Source organism: Rhodnius prolixus, unplaced genomic scaffold (assembly GCF_049639745.1).
Source record: "Rhodnius prolixus isolate KJV_2025 unplaced genomic scaffold, Rpr scaffold_15, whole genome shotgun sequence".
In the NCBI taxonomy this organism is placed as follows: domain Eukaryota; kingdom Metazoa; phylum Arthropoda; class Insecta; order Hemiptera; family Reduviidae; genus Rhodnius; species Rhodnius prolixus.
Window position 1 is genome coordinate 6,421,061 of NW_027411605.1, and position 22,796 is coordinate 6,443,856.

At 32.1% G+C, this 22,796-nt stretch overlaps 1 protein-coding gene across 4 annotated transcripts in view; it reads right to left on the reverse strand.

The window, feature by feature from the left end:
- Positions 1–91: 91 nt before the first annotated feature.
- bchs (WD repeat and FYVE domain containing 3 bchs) overlaps positions 92–22,796 on the reverse strand; it is a 54,717-nt gene continuing 32,012 nt past the window's right edge. Inside the window, exons 35-63 of one of the 4 annotated variants that reach the window (XR_012459067.1) lie at positions 22,279–22,371; positions 22,052–22,205; positions 21,609–21,773; positions 21,363–21,524; positions 20,290–20,441; positions 19,999–20,119; positions 18,876–19,056; positions 18,599–18,762; positions 17,590–17,822; positions 16,900–17,016; positions 16,236–16,374; positions 15,938–16,149; positions 15,727–15,859; positions 14,527–14,680; positions 13,518–13,752; positions 13,083–13,303; positions 12,611–12,707; positions 10,986–11,145; positions 10,514–10,741; positions 9,540–9,731; positions 8,428–8,677; positions 7,196–7,512; positions 6,438–6,696; positions 5,596–5,707; positions 5,226–5,417; positions 4,331–4,454; positions 3,103–3,220; positions 2,131–2,196; positions 92–2,032 (exon numbers count right to left, since the gene is read on the reverse strand). Coding sequence is in view for 1 of the 4 variants with exons in the window: in XM_074129685.1 (XP_073985786.1) it covers positions 4,355–4,454; positions 5,226–5,417; positions 5,596–5,707; positions 6,438–6,696; positions 7,196–7,512; positions 8,428–8,677; positions 9,540–9,731; positions 10,514–10,741; positions 10,986–11,145; positions 12,611–12,707; positions 13,083–13,303; positions 13,518–13,752; positions 14,527–14,680; positions 15,727–15,859; positions 15,938–16,149; positions 16,236–16,374; positions 16,900–17,016; positions 17,590–17,822; positions 18,599–18,762; positions 18,876–19,056; positions 19,999–20,119; positions 20,290–20,441; positions 21,363–21,524; positions 21,609–21,773; positions 22,052–22,205; positions 22,279–22,371 (4,543 nt within the window). In the remaining 3 variants the exon portion in view is untranslated. Of the gene's footprint in view, positions 3,221–4,330; positions 4,455–5,225; positions 5,418–5,595; positions 5,708–6,437; positions 6,697–7,195; positions 7,513–8,427; positions 8,678–9,539; positions 9,732–10,513; positions 10,742–10,985; positions 11,146–12,610; positions 12,708–13,082; positions 13,304–13,517; positions 13,753–14,526; positions 14,681–15,726; positions 15,860–15,937; positions 16,150–16,235; positions 16,375–16,899; positions 17,017–17,589; positions 17,823–18,598; positions 18,763–18,875; positions 19,057–19,998; positions 20,120–20,289; positions 20,442–21,362; positions 21,525–21,608; positions 21,774–22,051; positions 22,206–22,278; positions 22,372–22,796 lie in introns of all 4 variants that reach the window. The other 3 variants (XR_012459065.1, XR_012459066.1, XM_074129685.1) reach the window with 3 other exon arrangements.

Genomic DNA, 22,796 nt, shown 5'->3' on the forward strand with positions numbered 1-22,796 from the left:
GAGGTTACAAGTGGGCAATGATGCCCAAGAAGGTGACAAAAAAGCTGTTCGCCACAAAACACTTTCTGAAGGACAACAAAATGAAAACATCTCTTCTTCACATTTACATTTTATTATTTATTTTATTACATTGCACTACCTGTTTTTATTGCACTATATCATTTTTACACAATATTGTCTGTCTCATTATATAGATTCTCTTTATAAAATATCAAGTACAACATTCAATTCTGACATTTTATATATATTTATATATATATATGGTGTATTTATAAAATTCAATTATATATATAACAATACTTAATACACCATCATCTTCAGCGATAAATACATATCTTTTTATTAAAAAATAAATAAACAGAACAATGTTACGTGATTTCTACTTAAATGCATTTTTATGTAACATTTTTTTTAGGATTGCAGTTATGTATAGATCTACCAGTTTGGCAAATCCTTTAAGGGCGGAGCCTACAATAGCACTATTGCACATTCCAAACTTAATACGGGTGAAGTTAGACAATATTTTGTCCTTAGTTGCTATACTGTTATATTTTGGGTTCGTTACTTTTAATTTGTGATCAGAAGTTATAATGTTGATTAAAAAATATACCTTTAAGGACCACGATAATATAATCTGGTGTGTAACTTCAACAAGATTTCTTTTCTGTCTTAAGCTCCGACCCTAGAGGAGTCTCATGTAAATGGTAAAGCCATACGTTAGGTATTGCCTTAATATAATATAAATTACAATTCTTGTAGAAGGAATTGATTTTCTGTTTAGGATAAATAAAACTGTAACGAGAAGCGGTCAGAAATTTTAGAAAAATAATAACCATACCAAAGTTTCTCCACATTATTATTCTATTAGATAATATTTATTTACTTATTCGAAAATCTTAAGTATCAGCCTGAGAATTTTACTAACAATCTAACTGCTTCGGCATCGGCAGAACGATTTTTTAAATTTATTTTTATTGCCAGTAGTCAAGGAACTGTGAAAAAGTAGACTTAGAATTTAGACTAGACTAAAATTTATTTAATGATTTTTCATAGATTTTATATCTTGAATCAAATGAATCAACTTTTTATCTGATAAATTAATTTGATGTTGATTTTTGTCCGTTGAAACAGTTAGCTGGGATCAGAAAGTTCAAATGATATTTTAAAGTAAAAAAGTAATCACCTATTTTTTCAGGAGGGGCTTAACGTCCAAGAACCAATTGATATTTAAAAGTAATATAATAATAAAAGTGGTATTTCTTTAAATACAAGACTACCAAAGGACCTAAAAAGTTTTGGGTCAAACCACTCAATAAGATGGGCCCCTTTACTGATTTGAATTTTTCAATTTTTTCGTGAGCTCCAAAGAAAAAGCTATGAAGGTTTTTGGGAGTTGTAAAGAAAATACTAGCCCGGAATCACTTTTGGTTTCATGAATCATGTATACAGTTAAAGACCTTCAGTTTTTGTGAACTTTTTCTATTCAGTCGATGAGATGCACAAGAGGCCATTTTTCTACTTGTATCCAATAAAATTTAAAGTAAACTGTTTAACTTTTAAAAATTTATTTTTGTTCAAGTTTCAGACACATTAGATCCCTTATCAGTTCAGCTGGGGCGGAGACCTTGAATTTTTAATTACCAATTATTAGAAGGAAGTTTTTTTTTTTTTCAAATCTGGCCGCTTCTCTTCAACTAATTTACAAATAATTCGAGAAAAATGATCGATAAACAAACCATTCAATTAATTGTGCAGGTAGAAAATATACCAAACCGTTAGCGTTGCTGCAATCCCTGTGTTGTTTGCAAATTGTTAAGGAAAGGAGATCACTTAAAAAAAATTTATGTGCTTGTTCACACATGTAAGGGAACTGATAACTCACTTCGAATCGATAGAGAGTGTACATACAGCCCTCGTTCCAAATTAAAACAATCCATAAAAAATAAAAAATTGAATTTTCAAATCAGACAAGTGGATGCAGTAATAAACAAAAATATTATGGTTATTTTTGGAAGATTTAATCTTAAGAAACCTGTTGGAATGAAAAAGAAAAGATTTTTCGATAAATAAAGAGACAAGTTTGAATAAATGTTAGTAGATAATAAATAAGAGCACTTCTAAAATCGTTACCTAAAGCGAGATTGAGAGAGCACAGCTGAAAGAAAAACGTTTAGTGGACTGCTGAGCGTTGAATGACTGAAATAAGTTAAAGCATATTAAGACTTTCACTTTGAGGTGAGTTAATTTGGCAAATTTTTTTTAAAAAAAAAAGTAACAGTTACCAGATAAAATAAACACATAGAGATCTATGCATAATCAGGATCATTAGATCATGATACTTGGGGTTTGGCATATTTACACTTGCCATCTAACCAGTAATAAATATTTTTCATTATTAACAAAAATACATACAGTATTATCTTCTTTTTTTTTTTAGATTAGTATAAATATAATAAATAATTTACAACAAATTAAAAATAAGTTATAGAATGTGGACCAGACAGTAGTTAATAATAAATACTTTTTAATAATACATTAATTTGGGAATATTTGGTACCGAGAGATCAGTTTTCTCACGCCAATTCACCTAATGTTTAATACATTTAGTTTACATATACATATTTATTACCTCACTGAGATACAGGTGATAGGTAGTTTTTATTAAGATAATTGTAACATAAAAAGGATTTGGGTAGAGTATTCGCCACTTTAAAAATACTTGTTATTCTACAACTCTTATTAATCATCTCGCAACCTATACATTAACTTCATTCGAATATAACCTTCATGCTCAAACGATAATAAAAAAAAAAAAAAAAAAAAAATGAAGAGAAATATTTATCACAGCTATTTTGTTTTAATATAAATGTTTATTTATATAAGTCAGCTTTCTTATTTTTATATAGTTATATATACAAAATATATCAACTAATATATTATTCATTAATATTTTTTTTTTTAAATCAGTACCTTCGGCCAACACTTTTCCGCAATATTAACAAAATATCCAATTTTATATTTATAATAATAGGTTTCTTAAACTGAGACCCACCGATTAAATACAAAGAATCCTTTCTCTATAATAAAGTATTTTATACTTACTTTAAATATATCTTCTTTGGAATGTTTATTTACTCCTGCCTTGACTTTTTTTGTTTGTTTTTTTTGTATGTCGTCAGTCACTCAGAAGCTTTTTCTTTGAGCGGAAAATAACCCTTAACTAGAAAATATGAGGGAAAAAAGTTATTAAAACATTGTTTTTAGAAAATATAAAGTTATCAGTTTCTATCGTTAAGAATATAAAATAACGATGCCACCTTTTAATAAAATAATTTGAAAGTTCTGAAAATGTTACTAAACTTTGTTGACGAATCACAGGTTTTTAATGTAAATATCTAAAACAAAACAAAAAAAATAGCCTAAAGCATAACTTGTAAAGTTTAAGAACTTTTTGTTAGAAGTCAGTCTACACTCCTTTATAGGTTTTTTAGCTATTGATGATTTTGCAAACTAAAGAATTGGTTGTGAATCTGTGTAGTCATTTTTAACTCTCGCAAGAGTAAAGTTTCTTAACTCTCTTTCTACTAATCTTTCTTGTAGAGTTCGTGATTGTATTTATTATTTCACTTGGGTAATTGTAGTGATGCAATTAGAAGGAACTAATGTTTTTCCTCGTGTAGTTTATTTGACTCCACGGGTGGATAGCTCTAGTATTTTTTATGGATCATCCGTTTATTAAGTTCTGAGTTTGCGGAATCCCGGTAACTTATATAAATAACATAAGCACGTATAATTAAATAATTTTCTGAAATGAGAGCATGCCCAATTTTGATGGAAAGCTCCAGCTTTTTAATGACTTGGTGAACACTGAACTCAACGAAATTGGGAACTAAGTACTAACCTGCTGCGACAACTCTTTAATGCTTATGGTTCTTCTATCTATTCTGCCATTGAAGAAAAACCAACATTTCGAGCATTGGTAATGAAATCTAGTTGACTGTTATAGTAACCTACATTAATGTAGCTATCATTTAAAACGCGAGGATTTAAGGTCTAATAATTCTATATTTAAGATAATGCATGCATTCGGACATGTTTATCCAACATTAAGTATCTTAATCCTTTTTCTTCAGAAATAACATAAATGATTTTGTTTAGTATTCATAATTTGGTTTTAAAGTAATTAATTAATTAATGGTAATTCACATTCAGTGAAATACGAATTAGAATTTATCCGAATTAATTTCTGTCAGGCTACAAAAATAAATAAAATATTAAAAGAATAATTAAAGAATATATTCATAAATGAATTTCACCAAAAAACACTTACCCATATGCAGAAGGATATTTAGAATCAATGTTGTTGTATTCTTAAGGATGTATGACATCCCTGGCATACTCTTACTGGTTTAAGGATCCTAAGACGGGAAATCTCTGATTCAAACCTACTGCACCTACCACGAAAAATGAAAACATTAGCCAAATGGAAGGTTTCAAAACGGCTGATTGATTATTTCAGTTATTAATGTCAATAAGCAGGTTATAGATCAGTAGGATAAGCTGTATAGTTAACTGAATTAAAAGTGACTAAAAGTAAAATAATATTCTTATGGACAAGATCAAAATAGTAAAACCCTCAATTTATCTATTTTTAAATTTTAATTCGTCTGAATCCTTAACAGAATTTTCAGAATTGTAAACTTAGAAAGGTGAGATCCAAAATGTATTTAAATTATAATGATAATTATCATTTTTAATCAGCATTCTGTAATATGATGTATATGTACACATATATCTAATCTGGTCAGAATTTTTTTTACTCATTCCTTCAAGCTGAAATTAGATTATGTAAGAAGTATCTGTCATCGACGAAATGTTTATATTAAATAAAGGTAAACATAGTATGTAAACGGTATGCGTTTGCTGGTTTCACTCACAAATACCGGGTGTTAATATTAAATGAATTAAGCTGGAATATTGCATCAACAAAAAAATAAATAAAATTGTTTATAAATTTGAATTGTTAGAGCATTGATTTTTTCTTTCTTAATGACATATATTTTTAATTTCAAGTTTATTTTCTAAATTAATCTTTTCATCTCGCTATTTTATTTTACAATTTTAAGAGACTTTTCATTTATGTTCATTACTTTCTATGTATTTGTATTGTTCAAACAAATTTAAAGATTATCCTCAGTTAAAAATGTAAAACAACTTTTACTAACTTGGAGCAGAACAATAGGCCACAATTTCTACAGTGATGCCTTCTTTCATAAATGGAAAATCTGACATGACAAGCCGTGCAAACTTCCGCTCCATCATCTTTCAACCAATGATCAGCTCTTCCAGGTTGTTCGGCAACACTCCAAGAGAACACTCGACCTCTTGCGTCGCCCACATACACTATTCGGTGATCCCTGTCATAATTTTTAACTCATTTTGATTAATAAAGTAATTAAGTTTTTAAAGTTAATTTTTTTATTTGGTTATTTTTTATTTATTTATTTCGTTAGCAGGGCAATTAATCTAAACTACGATATATACAAACAAAATAATAAATAACGCAAATTTAGGAAATAAATTACAATAACAAACCTTGATACAGCAAGTGCAGTTATGGAAGCCGGTTCTGCGTTATCCTTTCTATCGTATGCAGTGTGCATGGTCAATTTGCTTTTAAAAACTAACTGCTTTTGCCAAACAAACCCTGTGAAACATCCATTCAAATTCTTAACCGAGAAAAGAGAACAAAATTACTTGGATATGGACCACTTGGGCCCTCTAATGCGAGAACATTTGGGTCATTAAAAATTTGATAAAAAATAAGTTTTCGTATAAATTGGTACCATGATAAATGAAATTTGATATTTGATTGTTGAGTCTAAAAATGTATTGTCACCAAAATATGTATAAAATAATAGTCTAAAAGTCTAAGAATCAACCTGAAAAATGCAGGAAGAAATGAAGATAATTCAAAAAGGCTTGAAGAATATTTCTGCTTGGAAATATTCATATTCAATAGCTTTGTATGTAAAGTAAGTAAAAGTAAAGTAATGCCTACTTTTTCAGGCAGGCTTTACGTCCAACTTAGGTTAGTTTTATAAGTACAGATTACAGCCTTTTCACCTAATTTTTGCTTCTGATGCTTAATAGGTTAAACTTTTTTTTTTCTTGCAATAAAATGTACTAATTTACTAATTTCTAAGAAAAAATATACTAATTGTAATCAGAAATGAGATTTCTAACTTTTACGTTATTGTTTTCTACTATTTTGTTTTATGTTTCTTTTAAAATAAGGGAGGTATGACAACTAATGGGTGTAAATATGCGTTAAATGTACAACCGACAGTGTTTATTAAATGAGATTGACGATAGATATGTGAGACACCTTCTCAAAGAGCTAGCTGTAGATGTACATAGGTGGAAGAAATATTTACCTTCCCTCAATATATGATGGCTGTGTCTATTCTTTCTGACAGGAACTATAGGAACCGCTGAACTAACTGGCTCCTTAACTGGACAATTGGCATTTCCACCGATTTCACCAATCTCTTCACCATTACCACTAACGATAACAAAACTCTCTGTCAAAGACGTATCACTCTTGCTGGGCCTTATTTTACCAATATGCTCATCTCCTACTGTCAGAGATTCCACATCGGCCAATCTTCCAGAAAGGCATTCAGATTTGCGTAGCTGTGAATAAACAAATGCTATAGAATACGCAAAAAATTATTCATAAAACATTCAGGTTATTCGAACTTAACATATTATATTAAATCTAAAAAACAGAGAATATATTCTAATTTGCCAACAGTTACTGCGATCTTTTATAACTATTGTGTTGCCACAAGATTAATATCGACCCTAACCTAAAATAATTGCGCCAAATATCGAAATTACATGATTCTAAATAGTTTTACAAGAAAAAATATATATTCAAACCATCTCCACTAACTTTGCTCATCCTTAGGATTTAAAGTCTGATCAGGAAGAAAAATATAATTTTCACCAATTGTTTTGATTTTGAAAAATTGTCTGCTTGCCAAACCTCACAAACTTAAGCTTACATCCTCTAAGCTAAGGTAATGGCGGTTAAGTTGAAATAAGAATTTCAATTCCGCGTCGTACAATACGTACTCCGCTTTATAATGGCAGATCTTGAAAACTTGAATATACATATCTGGAATTATACCTGAGAATTGGCTCTTGCAGAAGACCTCCTTCTTCGAACCACAGGAGTAGGAGGTTGGGACTGCGGAGGCGATGAATTACCCGGACACTCAGAGTGCTCGTCCGTCACTACGACCACCACCTCCTCTACGCTCTGACTGTTTGGTTCGCTCTCTTGCGTCTCTACTTTGGCCAATCCGCTGGTGTTCTCTTCATCCTCTCCACTGCATCGCTCTTTTTCTTCCTCTTGTACATCTTCTTTCTTCCTTCCTCTTCTGCTACCTTCTGATTTCTCACCGTCTTCAGACAAACTACTTTCTGACCCGCTTTTGCCTAAACCTAAAAATAAGTTTCTTACTTTAATTTATTTACAAGGGTTTTAGAGTTGTAAATAAAAAAAAACCTGGTATGAACACTCAAACAGCATTCTGTTGCCTTAACTGACTCTAAAATTTCTGAAACGGAATTTTTAACAAAAAAAATAGATACCTTCATCATAATACTAAAGCTTACAACCATAAGTGATATTATTGTTCCCCAGTAGCCTACTAAAATCAAATTTAAAAAGGCAATGTGATGCGCCCAACTTGCGTTTTAATCAACAAAATTAAAAGTACACTCTATTTTGGTATACTAATATTCTTCCACCTTAGAAATTATTATACCTTTATATTCATAAATATTATTCAGGCGTTAAAACGGTACAATGTACTAAAACGGTACTTTAGAGAAGAACTTAACTTCTCTCCACCAAATAAACTTCGCTTAAATAAATGTTTTCAAAATCTGAAGAAATGTTACAAATAAAACTAATATGTGGCCTGACTATAAACTTTAAAAATAATATGTGTTTTCTAAAAAATAAAATTTAATAACGTACCACTTTCAGATAATCGATTTCCTTCATTTTGGAATCGAACTTTTATGTTTCATCTTTATTAACAAGTACGTTGAGCATTTAAAAAATAATGGGAAGAAAAAGTTGCTTACACAAAACTATTAAAAAAAAAATTCGCAATTTTCTAAAAATGTACACATTTTCGTTATACGAAGTACCGATAACCACACAGTAAGCTTAATTTCGCAAGGTTAATTTATAAGAATCACCTTCGATGTCTCTTTTCTCTTTCCTACGTAGGAAAAAGACGGAATAGTGCCTTGGTGAAGCAGATATTGCTTTTAAATTTCAAAATGATAAAAGTTGACTAAACATTTTTTAACAGGTAGGTGCTCTAGCAAGACAGATATACTAACTTTTACTATCCAGGCTAGTAGGATATTCAGTAGAGCCAGAAGTGACGTTCATCTGTTTGCCAAGTTTGTGCACAGTTGTGGCAGTTTCTCCTTCCACTTTAGCTTGAGGTTTCAGCGGAGGGGGCGCTTTTTTAACGAAACTTTTTCCAGAATTTCTGTCGCCATCTTCCTCTAACGATGATCCAAATTCGGCATTATCACCACCATAGTGTTCATCTTTTGGAACTTGCACATAGTCTACGGACCACATCTGCAATTTATAACGATTTTTATTAAAAATTAATTTCCCTTTTTTAAAATAAAAGTTTTTCAGTTTTTTCAAATTGAATCGAGAAAAAGGTAGGAGCGCTGTGATAACAGGAAAGAAATACTGGTCGCTCAATCATATCATGGAGAACTCTAAAGTTCGAACTTAGTGTATGCTCGGCTTTGTAGCCTAAAGAGAAGTTACACCATTAATGGGTAGATAAGATCCTGGACTTAGTACAAAGGAAAACCTACTTTGAAAAGAGTCGTGAAATTACCAAATTACTAAACTTCTATTCAATCGCTAATTATAAGCTTGAATTAGATAGATAGATAGATTCTACCGGGGGAATTGGCTATTCACAGCCTACGCCACCGCGACACCCCAAGGATCTATTGTGGCACCCCCCTAGTTGGAGACCCTCCCCCTATCCTGTCCTTAACCGAACTGTGGAATTGGGGGGGGGCTCCCAGGTGGTCAATCAGAGCACCCTCTCGAGTCCTGCTTGCCTTAAAAGCCTTAATAGGTCCGAGAGAGGGCCCTGGCCGAGGCTTGTTGGCACCAGCTTCTCTTTGCCAAAGAGGCGGTACCTTAGCCAGACCAGCCCCTCGCACTGACATACCACATGCAGTGCCGTCTCCTCTTCTTCCTGACAAAACCTACACAGGCTATCCGTTGCCAGGCCCATGCGATGCAGTGCTTATTTAATCTACAATGGCCAGTGAGAATGCCAACTGCTATCCTTATGGCCACCCGGCCTAGTTGGAGTAATTCTGCAGTTAGCTTGGGCGAGTAGCTATGGATAAACTTTTTCGCCTGTCTCTGGCCAAGCTTGAATTATGAAACCATTGAATTTTTTACTTACTCTAACAACACCATCTGTTGATCCAGTAAGCAGGACATTTTGTGAATCCCATTCTCTACACTGAGAGAAAGCCACACACAGTATCTGCTGCATTCTGTCCGCCCGGCCGACACTCGTGTTCACAGAACATAACTGCTCTCCGTTGATGGTCCACACATGTAGCCAAGTACCCGCACAAGTTCCTATATCTCCCTACAACCGGACAAGTAACACAAAAGTTTCAGAAATTCAATCTTATACTTAAATTTTAAGGAAAATAGTTCTTTTATTTTCAATTTTCTTTTACCCAAAATACAAGACGATGTTTTGCTATAGTGCAGATTTTTTATTTCGAGTTTTTCCAACAAACGTTTTGAGTCCCTCCGAATACGAAAAAGTGATTTTAAATGTACGTGCGACAGTATGTGTGTGTGTGTGTATGAGTTTGTCGTCAATTAACCTAAAATCGTAAAACCTCAGAAATTCAAATTTGATATTTTGCTTAGTCGACAGGACAAGAACAAGAACAATTTTTACTAAATCCAGCAATTGAATCAAGTTTCCGATACTAAAAGAACCAATATCGATAATGGCTCCAATGATTTGTTTTGATTTTAATGAGGTACACTTAATAGCACAGCTGTAGATCTGTAACTATTATTGGAAATATTTTTTTCTCCAGAAAATTCTCCGGGAGAAGAATGAGGACAGACTTTTCTCTAATGTTTAATTTCTGCGTGATGTAAAGACACATCACTTGTGTTGAAGATTTTAGCAATCAATTTCAAGTTAATCTTTTAAGTAATGCATTCCTTTTTTTAATTTAATTTTTTTGTTTTATCTAGTTCATGGTAGGAAAAATATTGTTTAACTAGTGCGGAAGTGTTTCTTAATAGAGCACTTATTTCACACTCATAAAAAGCAAACAATTTTCAGCATTAGCCACATAAATATTAATAAATTCTTAAATAGATAATATTAAAGAAAAGACTTACAGTGAGATCATTGATGGCTACAGCTGCAACAGGTGCATTATGTCCTGTTAATTGTCTAACAAAAATCCTATGACTTAGATCCCAAATAATTGCCGTCGTATCTCTAGATCCAGACACTATAACATTATAAGCAGGACTGGCTGCCAAACACGTAACCGCTTCATTGTGCCCAATTAATGTTTTAACTACATTTAGTTGCTTCCTTGCATATTCCCATATTGTCACCACCTATCCAAAACATCCTTAATATTAATAAATGTTCCTTTAAATAGTAATATTTTATTTATGTTTATGTTTTGTAACGCATTAATCATCCATCAATTTAATTATAACTGAATTTAATACTAAATATTTTTGCAAGCTTTGACGATAACACATTCATAGCGTTTTCCACCAGCTGTAAATTATTATTTCACAATTAACATAAACATTACGAGAGCTCAATATTTAAAGACATATTTGTAATACATACAGAGGTAGTAGCAGCTGTAATGACAGTCTTTGAATTAGGACAGACGCAGGCGACGATCTCGCCTGTAAAATGCATCACTGCTTCACATGTCAAAATGGCCTTATCGCTGTCGTAATTTCCCATCCTTAAAGTGTGATCAGCAAATCCCCAAGCCACATACCTAATAATAATAATTATTATTATTACTATTTAAAAAAAAAATTATAACATTTCTGCTAAAACATTGCTATGAACTACTCATCAGGTTAATTTTAGAAATTTTAAATAAGTGATTTCGGCTTTCCAATTCAAGTTTAAATTTGTCTTTTAATATTTGAAATGTATGAGCTTAACTGCACAAGTACTTCTTATAAAAAAAAGTTTTACTACTTTAAAATCGCTGAATGAATTTAATAAGTTTAATCACTATAAATTTAACTTTAATGAGAAGCTTAAGAACTAAAATCGAATCCAGTTTTTTAGATCAATGCCTCTAAAATATAAAATGAATTCCTTATTATAAAATAATAATCACTCTGATTTAAAATGAGCCCTCGTACTGGGTTAAACTTAACTCTGAGCATTAACCTTAACAAATAATTGTTGGTTGCCATTCTGTGCGCCAACATTATCACAATGGCCGGCAAAATGGCCCCTCTCCCAGAATCCCATAAATAATTTCAACTTAAAGTGATACGTCACTATTTGAGGGTAGAGCACAAATTTATTTATTAAAAAATAACGAAAAATTCTAATTAAAAAAAAATAAAAATTACAAAAGCTCTTTTCAAACAACGCTCAGATCCGTTAGGCTGGAAACATAGTGGAGCGGCGAGCAAAGCGGCGCTGATAGCGAAGAGCGAAGCGGCGAAATCAAACACAAGTAAACATATGGGACCGCGCATAGTGGCGAGCAAAGCGAAGATAGAGCAACTCTATCTATTTCTAGTTTTTGTTTTTGCCGCTTCGCTCTTCGCTATCAGCGCCGCTTTGCTCGCCGCTCCACTATGTTTCCAGCCTTATGGTCAAGTGACATCCAAAAGAACAGGTTATGGAGGTCATACCATTATTCCCAGGTGAGAATTTTTTTTATAATCCCTACTTTATTGCCTCTTTCCCTGTACACACTGCATGAAAATATATTTTAATGGTTGTACTAACATAGTTATGGGTTTCATGTTTATCGTTTGTCAATATACAATCCACTGTAGATTACTTAGGACCACAAGAAAATAACTTCTGAATTAAGTAAATTAGAGCTAAAGATAGCGCATCTAAGAGAAAAAGTATATACTGTATTTTTGAACGTTCAAATTTATCTTTCACTTTTGAAATCATTTACAAAAGTAAATTTAATTTTCTCAACTGTTTAATTGCCAAAGTTGAAATGTGCACAGTAAGTTCACAATATTTTAACAATGTGTAATAACATACACTGCTTTCGGCGCAGTTATAACCTAAATTTGAACAGATCGTGAGTAGTGGGAGGAATGAAGCAAAATTTAAACTTTGATCCCCCGATTAATTTCACCGACTTTAGTGAACCTTGAAGAAGTATCGAGTTTTGGCTTTCAGAAGTAAGCTAAAGCATTAATAAAATACGATTCACAATATAGTTCATATTTAAGCAAAAAAACAAGTAATACCTGTTATATTGAGGCGGAACTAAAACTTTATTCTGTTCCACTGCTAAAACTGAGTTCCGGTCGCATTGTATGATCTGTCCAACGGGACCCTTCAACTCTGTAAAATAATTCCAAATTAATCCATTTCACTTGTAATGTTTAAATTTTGAAGTCTTTAAAGCAACATCACAGATCTAACCAACACTGAAGCAGATTGAGTTTTATAATGGTTCTGCACTAAAGCTTTTTAGTAACTGGTAATTTACAATGTTCCAATTCTAAATAGAGTTACTGCTGAATACAAAGAGGTTTTTTACTTATCCTAAGTGAGAGAGCAATAAACTTACGTCAAGGATAAATTGCTGATTCTTATCGCAAATTAAAGCACGTTGAGTTAGCAACATTTTACCACAGCAGAAGTTTATGTTGAAAGCGTATAACGAAATTCATGCGGGCAAGGTCGCTAAAATAAGCTATTACAGAGAAAACAAACCTTTGATTGGATGAAGTGATGGCCTTAGATTGTCAAGGTTATGATAGAACAGCTTCTCTGGTGATAGGCAAGGTACAGCTGTTAGCGGATTTGCTTCTAAAACGGAAACCCTTTGACCTAATTTCTTAGCAGGATGCGGTTTCTTGAATAATTGTTTAGGAATTTGTCCAAAGTTGTTTATAAAACCGATGGTAGCATTTTTTTTTAATGGATCGTCAATGCTATAAATAAACAAAATTATTTACTTCACAATACAAATTACTTATAAACAGAAAATGGAATGAAAGTTATTCAATTGTTTTCAAGCCACATTAATAAGAGTTTAAAAGCGTCTGGCAGTAAAAAAAAATTTAAAAAAAGTTTGCTTTTTTGTCTAAGCGGATTTTGGAGTCGAAAAACTCGGCGTATCATGAACGGTTATAAAACACTACTAACTTGTATATATCAACATTGCCTTCATAGAAAAGATGATGGAATACATTTACAGCATCCACTGCCGCTTGGCCTTGCTGTTTACAGCCAAATATCAGATCGATCCAATGATGTAAATTCTGTGACACAAAATCGCATTCCAGAGCCTCACGGTGCACTCTTATAAATTCTCTTGGATCATTCTTCGCCCAGGGTGGTAATACAACATCGCCCAACTGAACACCATTTTGTTTGCATCCTGTGGTCATTATTATAAATATAAAGAAAGTAATTAGACTCGAAGTGTTTGCAATAGTAATTTAACTAATAAAGGTCAAGTGTAAAGGTAAGAGTTAAGGTTTAATTAGTGTGATTAACTAACTTTTTTGGCAAGAATATGAAACAGCTTGACATGAAATACTCACACGACTTTACAGTGCGCTAATTCTAAAATTTTGAAGAACCATTGCTCTTCTAAAAAAATTCCGAATTGCAAAGCACATTTAATTATTATTAACAACATGTAGTTTTTAAAATCGCATGTTACACCGAATAGACGTTATGATGCCTTCTTTTCACCAGCGAAATCTATCATCCCTCTCCTCAATAATGTTCTAAAATGAATATTCCTAGAAACAAAAATATTGTTCTACGCCTATGTTATGTGATTAACAATTAAGAGAAAATCATGGAAGATATTTTTGAGAAAATCTCGGGAAATAGGAAAAAACCTATCAAATTACCTCCCCTCAAGTGTTCTTGACACAATTTACCAGGAAACAAATTTTAAATAAATCGTAGACAACTAAACTACAATAAGAACGCCAAATTTAAAGAAAATCGTTGAAGCCAATTCAGGAAAAAGAAATCTATCCATAATTTAGAAAATCTTAAGGTAAAGAAAGTGTATTTCCAAAAGTTAAAAGTTCGATCATTAAAAAGAAACAGAAACCAAATACCGGACGAAACAATATTGTTTTAACTTTTAATTGTATGCAAAAATATCTTTTAAATAAACTTATATGGTACTAACCAAGGTCAAAATTGTTGGCGTTTGTTAGAAACTGAGGTAGATAGAAGAATTCGGGAATTAGCTCTTTAACATCCGCCATGTTGTGCTTAGAAGCAGAAAGCCAAGCCTCGCGAATACTGTGAAACATTCTGTCTGCTAAATCAAAATGGCCACCCTAAACATTTAAATTTACAACAAATTTACTTTTTAATACATAGTTTTTAACTGTTTTTTTTTTTTTTTTTGTAACAATTCATGTGAGATTAAAATTGAATTTTACAATTCTAAACCTCTACAATTCTCTGGGTGTCTATAAAGCTGTAATCGATTTAGTTAAAAAAAAACTATTAATGATTAGATGGAAGAATAAAAAGACCTACTACGAACATACAAAATTCAAAACGTTCAAAGAGAAATGAAGTGAATTAACGTATCCTCTTCATATTTAACTTTCACCCATAATTTCCGTGATGCCTAGAATCTAGGTAAGTTCTGGTCTAAGATTTCCTATGATGTGAAAGCCCCTTTCCTTTGACGGTCCTTAGTTATCCAGCATTGGGTTAAGACCTAGCCCTATGAATGAGTTCTTAAAGGCGCCTTTAAACTCAGGAAACATCCTGAAACCTGTCAGAATGCTTCGCAATCACAGTTTGCAATTAATGGTAAGAGAAAATATTGCGCAAAAGCAACAGCTGGGAAAAGCTATCCCTCGTAAAAAAGGGAGATTTCCCTTCTAAAATACTGCTCGATTGGGCTCATATTTTCTAGGGTCCCTGTTAAATTGTATCAGGAACAGAACGTAACCGCCATTAATTCTGTTTTACTGCGTTTTAATCACAACGTTGCAATAAGAGATCTCTTTCCAATGAGAATGAAGACGCAAAAAAACGACTGGTGAGTACGCCCATTATCTCTTAAAAAGAAAGGTGATTGCAAATAGAGACTTTACCTTCTCAATTCATGAGATTCGGTTAGAGGAAAGGATCACAAAACTAAGATGTACTGTGGTACTGGATTGGATTCCCGATCTAGGTCTTGGATTTTATTTCGGTTAATAAGAGAAGTATGGACGTAAAACCTGCCTGAAAAAAATAGATATTACTTAACTTAAATTACTTTGGTTCTTTCACTTTGGCTTAAGTCATGGAGTAATCTAGGAGAAAAGTATAACATCAATAAGAAAAATACACATTCCAGCAAAAATAAATTTGGTCAAATTACCTGCAACCTGAGGAAGTGTTGTGTAAATGGCTCCATACGAACAAGATATGAGCAGACAATCATGGCTGAAGAATAATGTGTTCCATAATGATAGGGCGGGGTCTCCCCATGTGGATCATCCCACTCCTTAAATCTAAATAAATAAAAAAATCATCACCACCCAGAATTAATTAGAAAATGGTCTACGAATGCCTAAGTAGGCTAATATTACCTTTTATTGAATTGAGCCAATCTTTCAGGGCTTTGAGCACCCATTGGCCTGGTAAAATCCCTAAAAGTTGTAGGATCCATAAGGTCTAACTGTTCAGATTCATAGTCAGCTAGTATCCAAGGGAAAACTGGATACTGCATCAAATCATTATAACTTCGTCCCGCCAATGTATTTAAGTGCATCAAATATTGAAAATTGGTCAGTTCGCCGCGCTGTAAAACACCCACAAAAGATTTATAATTATTTAATGGATATCATCAATTTTATTGAACTTTTAGTACTCAAAAATGAAACTTACAACCCATCTTTGTGTAACTGAAGTTTCTCCGATTAAGCTAGAAAGCAGGCTTGCCCCTTGTTCAACGTTAGCGGTCCTTTTCTGACCCGCGACCGATTGTTGTGCGCTGTCTGCTATTCCAGTGGCGAATGCCAAGAACCTGTCCAACAAAATTTAATATTCTTATGCCGAATATATTTGTAACTTAAAATATAACCGTTGAAAATTAGATAGTGCTAGGGCTCTTTCAAGGAATTTGGAGAAGCGATTGTAAGACGTCACTTGTCAAGAAGGAATGTTAAGTAGTTGATGAAGTAATCGTTATCTCATTGAGGCGAAAGTAACAAAAATAATTCGTAGGTTTACTATCAGTGCGGGACGATTCTTCCTGAAATAGTAATTGTGTGCGAAAGAAGAAGAAGAAGTATAAATGATTACTAATAATTATAAATAATCAAAACTGATATTGTTTAAGTTGGGACAATTAGTAGCGCAGGTTTCCGCAATGAATCAAGTTGAAAGCAGTTATATTTTGGTTTATTACAGACTGTAATCTACGTAGACCATGTCTAACTAGCAATACAGTAAACATAATTTTTATGTACCATTACAATAGTACGTATATTTAAAACGGAAAAAATAATTTAACTTTGGACATTTGTAAAAGTATATTCTCGTAGCTTACCTTTGATAAACTTTGTTTCTAATTTTCCTAGGAAATGCCAACAGATAATTTCTTCCATCACCGGAAAAAACTTCGAGTGCCATTGGTTGCAATAAATATCTCCTTTTATGTACTTCTCTAGAGAAAAAAACATGCTTTTGTAAGTAACATTACTAAAGTAATGAAATTTAATCTATTATTTATTAATTTATGTATAAATATGTAAATATATAATCAAATAAATAATAAACCACTTATTTAGCTTGCCCCATTCACGTGCTTTTCAATGGGTTGTTAATTAATAAAAAGTACCGAATGAAATGTATAAAAAAAAGGAAAAAAGTAATTACGTTCTAGGTGAAGCCAGAATTTGTCACAAACCTCACCAAATTACACTTCACTATGGCCACCGTATTCAACTATTTATCAAAAGCATTTGAAATCTTTATTTAATACATTAAATGATAAAATAAAACTTCTCTTGATTAGTTAAACATTACTTTCATTTTTTGAGCACGCCAACCATTATGAAATTCATTAAAGTTATTTACCAATTATGCGAAAAATATGGCATATTCATTAGGTTATGTGGTGGACATTTTAACGTTAGCTTTTGCTGGATGTAGATATTCACATTCATAAAAAAAAATAATTGAAAAAAATCAATTATTTAATATGAGTAAAAGTAGAAATATATACCAGTTTTCCTACCTTATATCCTCGTAACTAAACTTGGAACATTGCCTTTTCGATGAACTGGCGGTTCCCTGAGGCGGCAATATAGGTTCGTAACACTCTTGTGGCAACGATTCAATATCTCTGATCTCACGTGATTTTAGTAAAGTAAACCCATCAACAATGTACAAGTGTTCCTTGCCAAATAGCAATAAGCCTTCCATTGTATCTAATCCCTGTATCCTGGCGCATCTAAACATATGGCTTATCTGCAAAAGTCAAATCATATACAATAATTTCAAACATTAGAAGCATGAGCAAAGTAAGTCCATAAAATAAAAGGATAATTATCTTCTATAATTATTTAAAGAGAAGATTGTTAAAAAAAAGGTAATATTTGATTGAAAAGGGTGCTTAAAAATGAATTTATCAGAGCACCTACAAATTTAGGGTTAATATCATTTTATATAGAAAGTTTTTGGTAAAATAGCATTTCCAGTCCTCCTATTTTCTTCAAATTTTGTACTTTGGCGATATATTGGACTCACGTTAATATTGCACAGATGATAAAAATGTATATTACATAGAAATGGCACGTTAGAGGAAAGTCAGCCCCCCCCCCAACAGTTTCACGTAAGTTATAAAAAAAAAGTTTTAAATAAAGAACGTGACATTAGTATAAAGTTATATACACGTTTAAATAGAAAACCACTGACTAGAAGATCTCAAAAAATTAGAAAATTTATTCTACGGGCGGACTGCCTTTTAAAGTGGTAGATTTTCACTAAAATTTTTTCAATTTTCTGATTCAAGGGACTTCCAAAGATTTAATAACTAGAAAAATTAGAAAATTTATATTAAGGTAATATCTGAACTTGTGAAGAGTACGAGAGAATACAAATAGGTACCAAAATACAGGAATAGAATATAGTTGAAAGACATTTGCGAATAAATTACAGTAAATGACTTTTTTCTTCACTTGTGTGAAGTAAACACATGTACATGCATTGGTCTCGCGTCAATAATTGCTTGAAATAGATGAAACCTTTTCATTGTTTTCTAGCAGACGCAGAATGGACTGATTGTCAGGCGGAGACTCGTCTTCATTTCCAGGTCCTTCAGTTTCACATTCATCTCCTCCCTCATCAGGCTCGGACACGGAACGCTTTACAGCCCTGCGTAGGCTGACCTGATCCAAGTTATCTATGCCTAAAAGAAATTGTTCAATTTCCAATTTTTTCTACTAAATAATTTAATATTCATATTACATCTCATTGATGAAGTAAAGTGCAATAATTATAGTACTTATATATCTGTCCAACCTTGAACAGATGAGTTGTCTTCAAGAGTGTTTTCTTCGACACTACTCTGTTTGTCTTCACTTAGTGAATGGGTACGTTCCTGTGGATCTGCTCCGATATTGCCAATCTGCAGTGGTGCAACGTACTTCTGATAATATTCTTTGCTATCCCAACAGGTTGCCACCTTATATTTTAATGACCTCTAGAAAAACCAATTTAACTTCATTGCAATAGTTTTAACAAATATATTATTCTTATTAATAGAAATAGAAGCTTTAGACGTTACCAACAAAGCCAGTAATTAAATTAAAGTAAGAAGGTATTAATAACATCTATAAAAAAGATCACTACTAAGTAGAGATATGAGTAAATAATTACTCAAACGACTTCACTTCAAAAAAGTGAAACTCGAACTTCTCACGGATACTGAAGTTCTAGAATATGGGTTGTTTGTACAATACAATCATGTAACCAGCATTCCCTCGGTACTACATTAGTTTTTATGATTGTATAAAAAATGACTAGGCATGATTTTTGGAAGGTAATTTTGTTTGTTCAGCCGTCGGAACTAAAACTAACGATCGATTGCATCGAAATAAAAAATTGGGATAACCAAAAATAAAGATTTTTTTCTATTACTCTATTTATTTTTCGCTAATTTTGTAACTTTTATAAAATATAATTTTTTCTCTATGTAAAATTAGATTTCGCTCTACAGTTTTACTGAAAAACTCCTGTTTATTACAGATGGTTTTTACTCTTCAACTTTTGTTGCATTTTATCGAAGTTGTTAATGGAAGAACATCGAAATTTTCTCCGTTTCCCATTTGCCATTATTAATAATTTATTTTACATGAATTGAGGTTTCCCTACCCACTCAATTCTCTATACTCTCTATATAAATTTGTTGTCAAGACTAAAAAATATCAAGAAAAAAAAAAGAGGTGCTCGATAAAAAAGAACATTTTACTCAAAATCTCTTTTTAGGATTCTAAGATCAATTTATTTCCTTGAAACTCAATTACGAAAATCTAAAACGAATAAAATACTTCCTCTTACAGCTGTTAAACTCATGGTTTACTTCATTTTCATGTTTTTTTTTATTTCAAAATAAAGAATGACTTTTGAGGAGAAAAAAAATTACATTTTCACTTGAATCCAATTCAGGTCGGTAAGGATAATGTTTGTAAAACTGATCATTTCTCATCATTTTCTTTCTCATACGGCATGGTCCTTCAGTCATATCTAGCATCCATTTGTCCAATCTGAAATGAAAGCAAAATGATAAATCATAGTCTACAGCTAGTTATGAATTTTCCAAAGCTATTTCCAGATTATGGTCATGGAAATTCAGCCACTCACTGCAGTTAACTGAGAATGAATTAAAAAAAAAAAACTCAACAGATAAAATTTCAAATTTTATAAGCATTATCACCTGGAAGTTTTGACTGGGCCCCAGACAGCTCTTTCTCTTAAAAGTTCAGCTTCTGCTTGCAGCCATTCCTCCAGTACATATCTTTCAACATAATCCTGAGTAAGGGCGTGCTGCTTAGCTTGAACTTCCACCAACTCACGAACTAACTGAATCTAATCACATTATTTTAAAAATTTGGTTCATTTAAAAAACAATACAAAAAAAGAGGAAATATCTGGATAAACCACTAATAATATTAACTAATATTGTTAAGTATTAATATTATATTAATATTATTTCACAGCGAAGGCCATATTTTAAAAATTAATGATGTTTGATTGACCGTACCTGCTATGTAGGAAAGATAAAACATTTTTCAACTGTAAATATACATTTGTAGTGATCGGATTGTTTATTACATTACTAAAGGAGGATCATTTGTGCGACTTTTGCCTCAAACTTTTTACGACATTTACTGCATAATTTACTTGCATGCAATTCAGCGCCTCCATTGGGAAAGACTTAGCTCATGTAGGATAAATAAAGCCATTATTAATTGATTTCTCCTTTTCAAATTCAATTGGACGTTGGTCAAATTAAAGTACGATTTCTATCAAGACACAATTTTTAATTGCTTTCAAGTACTTAGTATTTAAAAAAACAGCAAATAGGCTTTATTTGCTTTTATATATCTTTATCATTTATATAATCAGTAAAGAAACTTCTGAACTGTGATGGTGAATAACCTTTAATCAAAATACTGAATGTCGATTTATTTAAATTTAGGATTTTGATGTAAAAATCTACATTTACTTTACCAGATACATCAGGCCTTCTTTTTGTAATCATTATGGCTTCAAACTTATTTATTTTTGACTTAATCCTTTACTATTGAAAGTATGTATTAAGTTTGTGGTGAACAGATTCGCTAAAGTTGCCAATAAGTTGTAAAAATCGCTGCGTTATAATGCACTATAGATAGATTTCATCAGACAAACTTAATAATACTTAAAATTAGAATTTTAATGAACACACCAAGCAACTTATACTTTTGTGTCCATTCTTGAAGTTAATCGTAGTAGTAAGTTAATCACCTGATGAGCTGTGGTGACTGCCCAGGTTGATTCCACGTCACTACTGCCATATCCACTTCCACTACCGCCAGATACTTGCGACTTCACTCTTAAGGAATCTTCTTTCTTCACCTTGGATCTGCTAGCCAGTCGCGTCAAGCCGCCAGTCATTTTCTGTATTTTCTGTAATATTTTTTTCAATAAGAGTAAAGAAAAAAGCTACAACAATACCACCGCTTTCAACAGAGCTGAACATTTTATAGTTACCGATTGTATTTGATTATGAATTTCCCAAGGATTTTTGTAGGTTGCCTTTCGTTCAGAATCTACATAAGCAAGCCAAATCTTGGTGGCCGTATCGTGAACTTGTTCTCTTATTGCCGCTAGTTCTGGTGCTTTATTGTTAGCAGCAATCAAAGACATCTTGAAAACCTAAAAACAAGTAAGTGAAAACTGAAGAAACCCTTGTTGGAATTGGTGATTAAGGTTTAGCAAATTCAAGAGATCCTGCTATGAATTAAAAAGATGAACTGTCCATTGTGATCTAAGATTTACAATAAGGGCAACCATAAGCTTGCTAAATCTTTACGCATTTAAATAAAAGAATTTTTTAAGTTTCAAAAACATTAAGGATAAAGTAAAATGAAACTACATTAATTAAAAATCAAAACTAAAGTTTATGGAATAAATCTAAATATAAAATTACTAACTTCTTCTATCAAAGGTTTTTTACAAACGTATAATTCATCCCAGACTCTTCTAGCAGCCACACCAATTAGGTTTTGGCCTTGACGAGAAGTCAACTCGTCTGATTCCTCAATCTGGGGATTAATATGCCATGTTGTCTTCGTATTTGTATCCATTCTGTAAATTAACTTTTGTTAGATGGTGCAAAAAATAAAAAATAGAATATGATGTTTTAAAAGCAATAACTTACAATATCTTCATCTCGGAGGTAAGTTGAAGCAAGCAATAAGTTAAGCAACCAATGAATTCTAATTCGTGATTACCAGCACCAAAAATTAAACTCCTGTATGAGTAAACACGATAGAAAACATATCAGTAACAGAAATAAAAAAACAACCTTACATTCAAATCCTACATATATAACAGCTGTATGTTTGAAATAAAAAAAAACTTCGAGCTATTTTTGAGAAAATCTCGAATAGTTTCCTATAATCGCGCTAATTTTCACTCAAGTAGTGATAACTGCTTGATAGAGGAGTTTCGAAGGCTATAGGATAATAAAATCTTAAGACTTTCTTCAATCACTAAAAATAATTATATGAATATCTAATGGTAATCTCTCTTTAAGGATACTTGGGAAATTTACATCTTTTCGAAATATAGTTTCTTACGTACAAACTTCCTCAAGAAATCGAAAAAATTTAACTAATCTCTGTTTTTCTTGTTTTAACCAAAGTTTCGAATGTGAATAAGACAACACAAAAGTAA